A 14,275-nucleotide genomic window follows, 5' to 3' on the forward strand; every position below is an offset into this window, starting at 1 on the left:
AACAATCCACCGAGTAAACACAAACGTATGTGCAGGAGGATAAAAACCGCAACAGCGCCAGCCAAAGGTCTGAACACTTGTCGTTGGCAAAGCGAGAATTTGCCTCATTTATTGATTAGCAGCTACAGAACTGTAGCCCAAAAGAATATGAGTCTGTCACTTACAATATACTATTCGAAAGTAAAGAATTTTCTCTGGCTCCCGCGCTCACCTTTGTTGTACTTTTTGGGGTAGTAGGCTGCATTTTGTCTTCGTATTTTTTAGGTCAAACAAGAGATGTTGCGGTATGCGTAAGGTCTAGGTTGCCTGCAAAATGCAATGTTTCTTTTTTTTTTTACTTAGGTTGAGAGAGACACAGGGACACACTTTGTCCCGAAAACCGCACGAGGTGGACACGTGAACTATTTCGAAGTGCAAGCGCATGTAAAGGCAGCGTCCGGAAAGGACTGGCCGAGGGGCTTCCTCCGCGAAGGCTCACATTTCTCCGCGCACGGTTGTAGTCTGCTTAATCCGGCCGCGGAAAGGAGCGCGCAAGAAAGAAGAGGCGCAAGCAGAAAGAAGCGCGAAAGAAGGAAGAGACGCACCTCTGTTGCTAGGCGACAACTGCCTGGGCGGAGCATGCGCAGAGCAACGGGCTTTTATGAAACATACCGCAGAAAGAAGCCCGAAAGAAGGAAGAGCCGCGTCCCCGTTGCTAGGCGACACCGGCTCTATATACGGAGCATGCGCAGCGCGGTGTCCATCTGCGACCTCCTGCAAGCCGCATTGTGTGAACATTTAATCGTTTAACCGGCATATTGTAAACGTAACCTTTATATTTAGGCAAAGGCACTCAATACTGTATGCCTATACTAGAGGTTAAAGTGTTGTAACCTCTAGTTGAGGTGCACGCTTTCTTACCTTTAATAGAAGTTAAATTTGTAAAGGTTGCTGTGTAACTTATAAGTTAAAGGTGCACAAATCTGTGAGAATATACCCCTTTAATAAACGTTACCGTGCTAAGAGTGTATATTTATTCCAGGGTTGCGCCTGAAATAAATCAGTCGGGACTGCCGGCTGTGTCGTCCCATCTGTGTTTCAAATGCCGTGTAAGCGTTTTTTTTTTTTCTGCGGCATTTATGTCACTCAGCCAGAACCGACTATGCCAAGAGCAACTACTATTGAAGCATATTCTTGTCCTGACAAATACAGTCCCCTTGTGTTTTCCCGAGAATTTTCTTGAGCGTTTCCTCGCGTTTTCTTTGTTTATACGCATACAATTTATTTCAGCTATCTTTATTCAATGTTTAAAAGAATGCTGCAGTTTCGCCCGAAAGGCGAAGCATCCATTGCGGCAGCAAATTAGTAGACAGTTATACGCAGTAAGGAAAGTAGTTTTATTGGTCGTATAAACTTGGAAACATTTGCCTTTTAAAGGTCCATTCACACTAGGTCAACACGACACCGATTTCAGTCTGCTGACAGTTCGCCTCAGCGTTTCTTCCTTCGTGTCAGCACCTCTGTCACATTGTAAACAGGCCAACAATTTGCTAACGGTCGGCAGAGAGCTCGGCGTCGGTATATTCTGACAGAGGCGCTAACACGAAGGAAAAAACGTTGTCGCCGATAGTCGGCAGACCGAAATCGGCGTCATGTTGGCCTAGTGTGAATGACCGTGACTGATTTAACAAGCATGGTGTCAGCGCGCACCGGCAAGCATGTACACATCAGATTCTATGGCCGCGGACACTCGCTGTCAAAATGCTGGCGTGAGCAACCGCGGCAGCAGCAGCAAGCGAAGTGACGTTGGTGCTGTCTATCGCTTCCACGCAAAGAGCGGCGAGAACCGAGCACGGACAAAGGTATGAGCGTCTCTAGATCGCGCGCGACCGCGCGCCGCCGTACGCAGTTGCTGGCGGAATAGAAGCCGCTCCCGCCTCCCTCCACTAAAGCCCCTTATACCCTCCAACGCTGCCTCCTCACTTTACTCCCTTTGGCGCGCGAGAGTGAGCCGCCAGCCTCAGTTCCCCTTGCACCTGCTCGCGAAACAGGCAGATTCTGCTAGAGTCAAACGCGGCCCCCTCCCTACCTCTTGTCCACCCGCGGCCTTTCGCGGAAGGGAAGACGGCGTGCTTGCTCTCAGCTTTCATCCCTCGCGTGCGCCAGATTGAGCCGCGATCGTCGGTTCCCTTCGCGTGCTTTCACTCGCGCATACAGCATACCACGTGCGGCGACGGTGTTACCGCCCTTGGACTTTATAGGGAACATCACGACGACGGCGACGCCATCAGTAGAAATGCGCCTCGAGTGTCAATAAAATTGCTCTCGCAATAAATACTTTGGGTGCTCTATAAGAGAACGCTACAAAACATGTTATTGGCCTTATGTATGAGTATTAACACACTTTTTGGCATTTCCTTTGGCTGCAAAACTAGCCAACACTAATTAGGAGGAAGCTTTAGCTCAGAGGATCCTATCTAAATAGTCCACGGACGGTCGATTCACGTTCCTTATAGCTATCCTTCCGATGTTACTAAATAGGTGGCCAGCGTTGACGTGGCATGGGCAGTAGGAATCCAGATTACCGGACAGGGACGAAGACGTTTGTTTTGGCGAAAACCTGATTGATTTACGTGAGTGAAGGTACTCAGATGAGAAAAGGGGCAGTAGAGTGCATTGCGAGGACGCTTAAATAGTCCCGATCTTACAATCGAAAAATTTGGAAGACGCTTAAGCTTCGCCTTTAAGTGTGGAACGCGATAGCATTCAAAGATCCCCGACTGCTTCTCACGCTTCCCGGTAACTGCAGCTTATGTAACCGTAAAGATTGCCGGGAAGCGCTGGCGCCAAACGCTATGCATGAAGGCAAGCTTTTTGGGGCCTCTTGCGTGTGCTGCGATGGATGGATGGATGGATGTTATGAGCGTCCCCTTTGGAACGGGGCTGTGGGATGCGCCACCAAGCTCTTACTATTATACTGCCTAATGTCCTGCCCAAGCTTAAAAAAAAAAAAAGTCACTATGAACTCCCACAACCACATTTTCTGACCCCCTATTGCGAACGTTGCTTTTGTACGTCTCCGTTTTTTGTCGTTTCCGTACTTTTCTTCCACCAATCTTTCAGTCGCCTCTTACTAATCTCTGTTACGGACATGTTTACTAGTCCGCTGCTCTCGCTGAACCCAAGGGCTTCAAGGAGGCGAGTGGTGCCTAAATTGACCGCAGAGCAGATGTCTTCCCATTCTAATAAAACATGTTCCATCGTTTCCCTAGTTTTACCGCAGCAAGCACACGCTTCTTCTTCCTTCTTATATCTCGCTATATAGGTGCGTGTTCTAAGTCATCCTGATCTCGATTCGAAAAGTAATGAGTTTTCCTTTGAGTTATCATAAACTGTCTTTTCCTGATTTAATTTTTTTCCTCTTACGTAGTTACTCATCGCAGGTTTCATTTCCATTGCCGCCACCCATGAGATTATTTCAGCCTCTGTGACTTTCCGCTTGACGTTCTTTGTTGATGTGTTGTCCATCCTACAGGCCGCGTACTTGCTGGTAACCTTATTAGTTCTTTTCCTCCACTGTGAATCAATGTTTTTCCTGTACAGATACCTCAACACTCCATGTTCCTCAGACGTTCTTAATAATCAATTTTACTGTGAGCTTCCCTCACTTCAAAACTAGTCCCGTCCATATCACGCTGCACAGCGCCCACTGCGAGGCGACCCACTGACCTTTGGTTCCCATCGAGTCCTGATTGTATCCCTGATTTCAAGCAAACAACCGCATTTCCAAAAGTAAGTCCTGGAACCATTACACCTTTCCATATACCCCGGAGCACGTCGTACCTATTATATCCCCATAGCGCTCTGTGCTTCATTATGGCTGCATTTCTCTTCCTCTTTACTGCTATTGTTTTCTCCTGTGTTTCCAGATATATAATGCCTTCGTTTATCCATATACCAAGGTATTTATATTCTCTTACCCGATGCATTTTCTGGCCCTGTATTGCCACTGTCTGTCCACTGCTTTGATTGATACCATAACACCTGATTTTCTAACACTAAATTTCAAACCTAAATTATTGCCTTCCTGACCACAGATATTAGCCAGACGTTGCAAATAACTTTGCTTGTTAGCTAGCAACACAATATCGTCCGTATAAAATAAACCTGAAAGCTGCTGCTCTACTACTGTACGGGCCTGTCTGTATGAGAGATTAAAGCCTATATTACTTCCTTCTAGCGCCCTCTCCTTCCTCACCATGTACATCAAAAACAGCAGTGGGGATAAAGGGCACCCCTGCCTCAGTCCTTTGTTGATATCAACTTTCTCCTCGCTCCTCATCCGCTCCCATTCAACACAAACGGTACTTTCTAGGCAAATCTCCCTCAAAAGCTGTAGAGAATCGTCGCCTAAGCTTTCGCCTTCCAGAATATCCCACAAAATGTTGCGGTCTACGTTGTCATACGTCCCTGTAATGTCTAAAATGGCCACATATAACAGTCTGCTTTCTTTTCTTGATATTTCAATACACTGAGTGCGGACAAATAAGTTATCATCCAAACGCCTACCTATTCTGAAGCAATTCTGAAATTCTCCCAAAATGCCATTATTCTCTGCCCATGCTTGAAGCTTTAATTTGATTGCCTGCATTGCTAACCTGTATATTACCGATGTAATGGTCAACGGTCTATCGAGTGAATTCTGTCTCTGTCCCCCTTAGCTTTATAAATTAAATTCATTCTACTTTGTCGCCAACTATCTGGTATTCGTCTATCGTGTAAAGTTTTTTCCACCGTTTTCACCAGAGCTTCCTTACGTTTTGGTTCTAGTTCAATAATCAGCCTAACGGGAACCTCGTCTAGCCTTGTGGCTGTGCGCTTAGGAATTTTCTCTTCGGCTTTCTTCCAGTTGAAATTTGTCAGCACCTGCTCCTTTTCCATCTGGTTTGTATGTCTTCAAATAGAACCTTGTCACTGACTTGGAAAGATTCGACTGTTATTTTTCGAATGCAATATAATGCCGCTTTCCCTTCCAATTTGTTTCCATCTTCGTCCAGGATATGTATTGTATTTTTTTTTCCAGCCACTAGAAACACATTAGAAATATACTTTGTAGAAATCCATCTCTCAATTGAAGTCAGCAAGCAAGCGCTATGCCACTTCCAAATATAGTTGTAAGTTCAGCGCCGTGTTTGTCTCCTCCTCATTCTGGTCCTGTCGTTTAGCGCTGTTTGAATTTTATGGTTACCATGCAACACCAACTCGCCCAATCCGCTGCCCTTCTGCAGTCCAAATATACAAGCCTGAGTCACTCACTCCTAACAAACATTTGGAGGACGCTTAAGCGTCGCCTTTAGATTGGAACGCGATAGCATTCAAAGATCCCTGACTGCTTATCATGCAACCCAGCAACTGCAGCGTATATAACCGTAATGTTTACCGGGAAACGCTGGCGCCGAACGCTATGCACGAGAGCGAGTTTTCCGGTAGAAACGCGGCCTCTTGCGTGGACCGCGATGTGGCGGAGGCGAGCGCCATCTGGAAGTGTTCCAAGGAACTGGGCGTGCCGCTCTTTAGCCTCCAAGAGTTGCGCGCGCCGGTGCGCGCGAATGGTGGACATCCTGGATGATCTATAATTGGTAGAAATGCTGGAAAACGAGTTTTAGTTTCCGCATAACAGAATTACGTTTTCTCGTATATTCAAATTACAATTCAACTCTAGCATGTCTGTAGGTTATGTGTAAGTCGTACTTTACGATTTTTCTGACGTATTTTACTTCAAGAAATTCAATTCAGTAAATTTGCGCTACATGGAGGGTCTACGTGTTTGGGTATGCGTGGTTTTGTTTGCATCGTTTGGAATGACTTTTGCCGAAGCGACGGTCGACTGGACGCCGACGCCGAATTTTTTGCGACACGGGGCCCTTAACGCTATGGCGTTAATACCTAGGAAAGGAGATATCGTATTAACAGTGTGCCACTTGTTCATTTCCATGCAGCCCGGTGTCATTATCAGTGTTATGAAACTTGACCCGACCAGTACAAACGGCAGCGCTGCGGCGGCACGAACTGCTGTGGACGGCGGCGCAAGGTGAATTTATGACGCAAGCAATTTACTGCAGGTGGTGGCGTCACGTGCGCTGATGAAGTTTCAGTCATCATAAGCCATTACGGTTGTTTAGGGCCTTATGCATCCGCATCGAACCATTATGAATTGTGATCAACCGTCCTCCTGCGGCTGCGTGTGGCGCGGTCGTGCGGTCCCTTACTTGAAAGCGATCTGCGATGGAGACAGGGAGCGCCAACTGCTGATAGCTTCATTGCATATGTAGTGTTGTCGCCGCTTAGTTCGCGTTTAAGCGAGACGCGCGGGCGCCTATCTTGAAAGCGATCTGCGATGGGGGCAGAGTGCAGCGAGTGCTGATAGCTACGTGAGCGCTGTGTTCTCGCCGATTAGTTCGCGTTAATGCGAGAAGCCGCACGAAGGTGACTTCGTTCGCTGCTGCGGGCCCTACCATGAAAGCGATCATCATAAGTGACGGAGTGAGGGATGGTTTTCTTCGTTGAGTAAGCATAGGAATGCTTACGTTGCAGTCCAGCGCTACGTTTACCACTCTGCAACTTAGCAATAAAAAGCGATATCACAATTCTGTAAACTGCACCTAACAATGCATCTAAAGTGCGCAAAATCGATGCAATATACGGCATCCATAATATACCGTTACTTGCGAATACAACAACTGCGCAATCCTTGTAAACTTTGTAGCATATTAACATAAGCTGCAAATTCATGTATAAAATATGTTAGCTATAAATGGGGCCCTAACAGATGTTTTTTACAAGAATGTAACATCTTTTCGTGCAAGTTGCGGATTTGTAAACTTCATGTTTTAATTTTTGTAGACTTACTGTCACAGACCGGCGCCAACCATGTTATATGTATATTTCTCTAGAGTGCGTTTTTCGGGCATCCCGTTCCGAGGCTACGGGAAGAGGCCGCGAGAGAGGGCGGAGAGGACTGCCCAGGGTCGAGGGGCATCTGGAGACGGTCGGCTTTGTGAGCCGCGCAAGCGGCTGTTCTTCGGAGGCGGCTTCGCTGTCCCCTTCGACGGAGTCGGGGCTTGGCCGCGGTGTAAGATTACCAGAGTGGAGCAGGCAGAGCGCACGGTGAAGCGAGTTGTGCGCCCTGTGTCCACTGTTCGGTCGCTTCCGCTGGTCGGGATCGCGGAGACGGCCGGGCCATAAATCGACACTGCGCATGCTGTCTTCGGTGGCACCGAGAAAAAAAAGAAAACGCCCGTAAATAACCGCTGGGCACAGCGCTGTCTTTAACCAGCGTCTTCCCTCCGCCAGCTCGTTAGCAGTTCGGTGGGAAGCGACACAGTCGGTTGGAAAGAGGCAGCGAAGAAGGTTGTGTGAGTCTTTGCGGCGTGCGGGGCCGAATTCCTGACGGCGAGGCGCGCGATTCATCGCACCGGGCCCGCCGCCTTCGAGCCATCGCCGCAACGACTGCCACACGAGCCGTCCCCGTTCTTCGCCGCGCTCCGATATGGTCTGTCCGCCGGCTTGTCCTCTTCTTCTTTGTTCTGTTAACTCTCAATGACTCCTGTGCCTCTAAACTCCTTTGTTTACTGTTGTTGTAACCCTGCCTGATTATTGTATGTTCTGGTCGTGTTTCCAATTGTGTGTGCTTCTCGCCAATTCTGTTCGTTACTACTTTGAGTTCTTTGTTCCCTTATTGTCCGTGATCAGTTTTGTGTATGATTAAATGCTTGTTATCCCCCTTCAGCGAGTTGCTTCGTAATTGCCGACGCACCGATACACGGGCGCCTTGCTCGGGCTGACCAACCCTGAATAAATAAATGTTGCACAAGGACCTCTCGCGTGTAGGCCAGGGCGAAGCGTAAAGCGGACCCCTGTGTTCCGTCGGCTTGCGCCTGGCAGCCGGATCGGCGAGCGACTTGTAGGTTTTTGTGACACTTACCAAGCCTTGATAATTCGCGTAGAAAACTTTACGCCATAAATAAAAAATCTGTAACCAAGTGTGACTACAATGTAACATTTTCTTTTAAGTGCAACAAAATACATAGAAATCGATCAAGTAGTTTTCTCATAAAAGCATTTCTACGTTTCGCATGTGTTTGAATACGTGTAAATCATAGTATGTCCTAAGCTAAAGCTTCCTCTTATCAATTCCTCATGCCCTCATTTAGAGACAAACTTTAAATAAGAAAACTGTAAAGCATTCAAGGCGACGAATTCAGCAGTGTTTGAACTCCTGCCTACTATGCTAGTATACTTGCGAAGTGATAAACAAAGCCAGCGAACTATGAAAATACCCATGTTACTAGGCGTTTGTGCGCCGCGATGATGGTGCTCCTGGACGCATTCAAGGGAATTGGGTGCCAAACGCTGAAGTTCAGTCGAGTTCTTCTATTTGTTTTCACGGGGCGGCACGTCAACAAGTAAAATACTAGAGAGCACGCCGATTTACGGAAGACATGTGGCTGAGAATACCTGAGAGCCTCGTTCTCTGTCATGTACTTGTGCAGGAGCTCCTTCTCGTCGTCGTCTTCTGAAGGCTCGTCGCCCACGGCCAGCACGTTGCTCAAATGAAGCGGGCCACCGGCGTTCAGCATCTGTGTGCAGAGCATTCTCGATTATCATGAATGACAGCTTTTGCTTGCGATAGAAATTACATGGACAAATGAGGCGCATTTCTGCCGTCGACGTGATGTTCCGTATGAAGTCCAAAGGTGATAACACCGTTGCCGAGTGCCGTATGCCGTATGTGCGAGTGAAAGCGTGCGAGGGTGAGCCGACAACGGCGGCTCAATCTCGCGCGCGCTAGGGAGGTAAGCAGGAAGGAAGCGCACTGTCTCCGTCGTGCGCAAGGCACCGAGGGGAGGGGAAGGAGGGGGGCGTGTTACTCAGGCGGTTACTGAATATGGCGCGGCCACATGGGTCCTATCTTCAAAGCGAACTGCGATGAGTACAGAGTCTAGGTACGCCGGGGGCTCATAGCTTCGCGTGCGGTGTGTGCTCGCCGCTTAGTTCACGTTAAAGCGAGCGGCAGCACGAAGGTTCATTTGCTCGCTACTGCTACCGCGCTTCCTCACTCCAGCATTATGACAACGAGTTTCCGCGGTCATCGAGTGACGTGTGTTCATGGTTGCTTGCGCATGCGTGACACCGTGCTGGCTACTTTAGTTAGTCAGCGGGTGCTTACAAGATTACACGGGCGATAAAACTACATCCTTGCTTCGTATCGCTGCCTTGTGCTTGAATCGAAGCCCACCCTAATAAATGTTCTTTGTTCTTTCCCGAGAGCTTCGCGTAAGGTATTCGTTACAGCGCGCGCGGTCTCGCCTTCCCTTTCTGGGACCGGCTGGGCGCTCGCGCACAGCGAGGCGGCGCCACACGGAGCTGGCCGGAGCGGGCGCGGCGTCAGTGCTCGATCCCCCGGCGGTCGTCCGGCGCGCGCGATCAGAGCGTGCAGGACAGACCAGATGGTTCATCGGTAACATTTCAAGGCGGCATGGCGGGCTGCGAGTTCTGCCGCTTTAGAGGTTATGCGCGACACTTTGGATTTACCTCTGCCCTGTTTGGCTGGAATCATAAAAAGCAGCTGCTGAGCTGGCAGCGAACTCGAGCTGCCGGTATAAAAAGTCGCCGTTTTGCACGAACTGCGAAGCACCAATTGAGATAGCACATTGGTCGACAGCCATCCGAAGTAGGAAAGTACTGTTATCGACCGTATAAACTTCTAAACACTCGCTTACTAAGTAAATTACCAAGCATGATACCAGCGCGCACAGGCAAACATGCACGCATCACACTCGATGACCGCTGACGCTCGCTGTCAGAACGCTGGCATGAGGAACCGCGGCAGCAGCAGCGAGCGATGCGACCTTCGTGGTGTCTATCGCTTTAACGCAAACTGAACGGCGAGAACACAGCACACGCAAAGCTACAAGCCGTCCACCCACATAGTCTCTGATCCCGCAGCAGATCGCTTTCAAAAGAAAGCCCGCGCGATCGCGCGCGGCTGCGCGTTGCTGCCAAACAATGGAAAACATTGGAAAGAAAACTGAGGAGAGGCCCTCCGTGCGCTAGGAGAAAAGTGTGGGGATAATGACGTAGTAGGTTCACCTTTTTTGTCTGTTTTATTTCTTTTGCTGTAGCGGCCATGTTACCGGGCCACAATAGCGGCTTTCTCATGGTCGGGCGCGCTCACACGTGTTGCTTCGTAGGTTTCGTATCGTGGCAAAGGCGTCGGGCGTGCAAGTATAATTTCCGTGTTTCGTTGTGCTGCGTTATCTGGACCGTGGTCTCCCGGATGTTGCTGTGACCAGTTGGGACAGGAGGAACTAAAGCTCGTGAAATGAACGCGCATGCAACACTGTACGCAATGTACCGCGCCACGCCAATGGCCACGGACGATGGAATATCTGCGGGAAATTTTGCCATCATGCCAACGTGCCATGGTAGGCCGAAGCCAATGCGTTTCAGAATCTGTACAATGAACGTCTTGTAGGTCAATGATTTCTGCTTTTGACCGCGCATGGTGCATTTGCGGCACGTAGAACGTAGGTTATTCAAGAATGGATAATCCTGGTTTTAGAACTTCGTATTCAGAAACAACTCGCTTTTGTGCATATTGTTGCGACTCGGGGTTCGAAGACGTGGGATACTCTTTTCTCGTGGAGTGAGTGAACGGTAGGCTGGGTCCAATATTCAGGACATTGGAAAAACACGTATATATTTACATAAGTACAAGAAAATGCAAAGAAATACAGAAAAGTTGATGAATGAATGGTAGTCGCTGATCACTCCCGCAGACCGTAGCTCCTTTTATGCCGTGTGTGATCTTTGTTGAGCCACTTCCCTCAATACGGTACCAGGGGGTCGATGACATCATGTCCCACCAATTCGGAGGTAGGTCGCGCTTTTCGCCGACGCTGATCCTACATAGAGGGTCATACTTAGCGGGCCGGGTCATACTAAGAGGGTCATACTGAGCGCATCTCTGGCTTGGACACGCCAGTTTGTGCTGCTGACAGGTGACAGCCGTATCATTGCTAATTGCTGAAACTTCTCATGAACGAGGCATTCCCGCGCTGGCCATAACTCATCCATGTCAAGAACCACCCCGACGAGGCCGTCGGCCCTTTCACCATAATCGGGCGAGCCGTGACCGAGGGGTGTCGCGGGGCGAACGGCCGATCACAACAGCCCGTCCACCGCCAGGAAGAGGGCTTGAAAGTAAGCAGCTCATCGGTGCTCCTTGAAGAAGCCTTGGCCGAAAAACGAAGAAAGGCTGGTTCCTTGCAGGCCTTTATGGAGTCCGGCTTTTTCGCAGTTGAACAGCCCTTGTTTTCACCTTCGCAGGAGCCACTACGTGCACTTGCTTGAAGTTGCCTAGAATGGCCGAATCTGCTTTGCTGTTGTACAAGCCACCAGGCACCACGACAAATCCACCTTTTATGTCGGATAGGAGCAGCTTGAGCTCCGCTTCCCGAAGGATGGTCACTGCTGTGCGGAGCCGAACTGTGTTGACTTTTGTAACCTGCTGGGGCAGGCAATCAACACCTTCTCTGATGCATCTGTCAGCTTCATCTGTTCTTGTTCTACCAGCAGCTGCCCGGACGAGGCTGAGCAGTTCCGTCTTGTCCAGAGCAGGATGCTAACAAGATTTAGGATGAAGCTTGAGTAGATCAGCAACATTCTTCGGAATCGAGGCATCTCCGAATGTCGTTACCTCTTGGCCTTGTCCTGGATTCCGACGTCCTCTCCTAGGCAGTCAAACCACCAGCTTGCTCACAGGAAGTCGGCTGTCAGAGACACCAATCGCAAATCTTGAAGAAACTTCTGAGCCCTGTAAAAATGCAGCACGTTCTGGTTCACAACCTGCAAGCTCCGTTTCTTAGACTTGGAGCTATCGTTCTCAAGCAATCATGTATGTTGGGGTTACGCTGCTCGGTCTCATAAGAGCCTTCTTCCCTTTTCCTCCGCGCACTCAAAGATAGTCAACCGCGGTATTGTAAGATCTTGCATGAAGGCGGCCCTCATTAGGTCTTGTGACCACCAAGTGGATGCAAGCTTCGAATTGCAAGAAGCCTGGCTGAAACTCGCAGGTTTCCCGTTACCGCTTTTAACTAGCATCGTTGAAAGCGTCGCAACAAGCCTTAAAAGCAAGCAACCGGCAGTTACTCAATCTGCGAATCGCTCACGGCAGATGGTTCCGGTTATCCCATATGTGCACCAGGTTGCGCACAATCTCAAAAGGGTTGTCAGTAGGTCAGGCGTTAGGTTGCTGTTCACTGCCAGAAATAAGTTAGGTAGCCTGTGCCATTAAGTCAATCAGGTGACCGAGAACAACAACAACAAAAAAAAAGGTTATAAGGAGCAGCACGGACAGCGGTTTGTTGTTGACTGTTGTGACTGTGTGGGTTATAGGATTCCTCTTTCATGCAAGCGTTTTTATATCGGTCAGGCGGGGCGGTGCATCCATTACTGCATGCGCTAACACTCAAACGAAGTTGCAAAACGAGCTAGAGATAGTCAATTATCACTGCATTGCAATGAATGCGGCTTCAAGCCGTCTTTTAAAGATGTGACATATCTGTCAAAATACGGCAATGACCACGCACGTCTTATTTCCGAAGCTTTCCATATTCATATTTGCGGCGAAGCATGTGTAAGCCTTCCCTCGATTTCTCTCCTTCCGAAGGAGATGGCCTTCCTATCGCATTAATTGCAATTTCCGCCGCTGCGCATGCTGCATTCTGTTGATTCTGTGATTTGATATTGCGGCGGAGTATATATGCTGACTGAAAGAATAAAGACACTTGGTTGTTAAGGCCTGTTTATAGTCCGACGTTATCGGCGCGCGGGCGAGCATCGTTCGCGGTCAGTCATGCTACGTCGGTTGCGCTGCGCCAGCCGAGATGCCATCCCCTCTATAGACAAGAACGGCACCGAGAGCGGCGCTGCTGCGCCGGCGTTAAGAGCGCCGCATGCGAAGCAAAATTCTATTAGCGGGTGGAAACCCTCTCACTTCTCGTTCGCACCGTCTTGACTGCCTCCTGCACAGCGCGTGTTTGGGCACGTTTCGCGCCGCGCGCGGTGTGTGCCTACGTGTGTGCGCGTGGAGATTTCCTTCGAAGGGCGGTACACAGTCTGCTTCACATTTAGGGGAAAACTCGGAGCGCATTGCATCGCGATGCGGCGAGCGCTTGAGTCAGGCGGCGGCAGACAGACAGACAGAAAAACTTTATTCATAGCAAGTGAGTTTGGACTCCTCTGGGTCCCTGGACCACCGCACGGTCCCGCACTATGTCGAAACGTTCATGCTCCTTTTGTTCATGACGTCGGCAGCCCGAGCCACCGCAGTAACCTGCGATGTCGGGTCCGTCGACGAGAGCAGGACCTCCCAGTCCTCCCAGCTTGAGATGGCGGGCTGTCCCTGCGGGGGAGGATCGGCAGGGCAGCCAAAAAGGATGTGGGAGAGTGTGGCGTGAGGGTCTCCGCATAGGGAGCATGTAGGGGAGATGCCACAGTAGTGGGATAGCAGCTGAGGGGATGGGAGAGAGCGGGTCTGGAGGTGTCTCCAGAGGATCTGTTGGGAGTGCGTCAGGGAGGGGTGGGGAGGAGGGTGAGTCCGACGGTCCAAACGGGGTATTTGCGTGAGCTCCGCAAAGCTCTGTACCCGCTCCCTCGAGAAACCCGGATCGAGGCTGTCCTGAGCCCGGCAAATTAAACCTCGGGCCAATTTATCGGCAGCCTCGTTTCCGGGGTTCCCAGAGTGAGCCGGCACCCACCGGAGCTCAACCCTGCGTGGTAAATTCTGGGTGGGGATGTTCAACAAGTTCCAGGCAGGGCTGTGAATTCTGCCTCTGGCAAAGTTGGACAAAGCAGTCTTCGAATCGCTAAAGATGTATTCAGCATCCGAAAGGGCAAGGGCTAAGGCGATGGCGGTCTCCTCTGCTTCCTCAGGTGTAGAGCCCGAGGGAAGATGGTGAGTTAGGGGTCGGGGTAAGGTTGGGTTGTAAGCAACTGCTACAGCTTCATGCGTTGTACATGCGGCGTCCACCCAGATGGCTTTCTCGACTTGTCCGTAATACTTGTGGAGGGCATTTGCGCGAGCTACGCGGCGAGAGATGTGATATTGGGGATGGACGTTTCGAGGAAGGGGTTTCACTACAAGGGGTGTATGAATGTGTCGAGGAATGGCTATAAGGGTTGACTGATTAGCGGGTATGTTGATGCGAAGGGAGGCGAGGATATGGCGGCC

General features: G+C 49.8%; 1 protein-coding gene across 1 annotated transcript in view; it reads right to left on the minus strand.

The window, feature by feature from the left end:
- The window catches only part of LOC126520649 (kinesin-like protein KIF12), a 421,689-nt gene that overhangs the window by 126,102 nt on the left and 281,312 nt on the right, over positions 1-14,275 (minus strand). The window contains exon 12 of the mRNA XM_050169444.2: positions 8,497-8,618. Within this exon, the coding sequence (XP_050025401.1) occupies positions 8,497-8,618 (122 nt within the window). The remainder of the gene's footprint in view (positions 1-8,496; positions 8,619-14,275) is intronic.

Source organism: Dermacentor andersoni, chromosome 3 (assembly GCF_023375885.2).
Source record: "Dermacentor andersoni chromosome 3, qqDerAnde1_hic_scaffold, whole genome shotgun sequence".
Lineage (NCBI taxonomy): Eukaryota > Metazoa > Arthropoda > Arachnida > Ixodida > Ixodidae > Dermacentor > Dermacentor andersoni.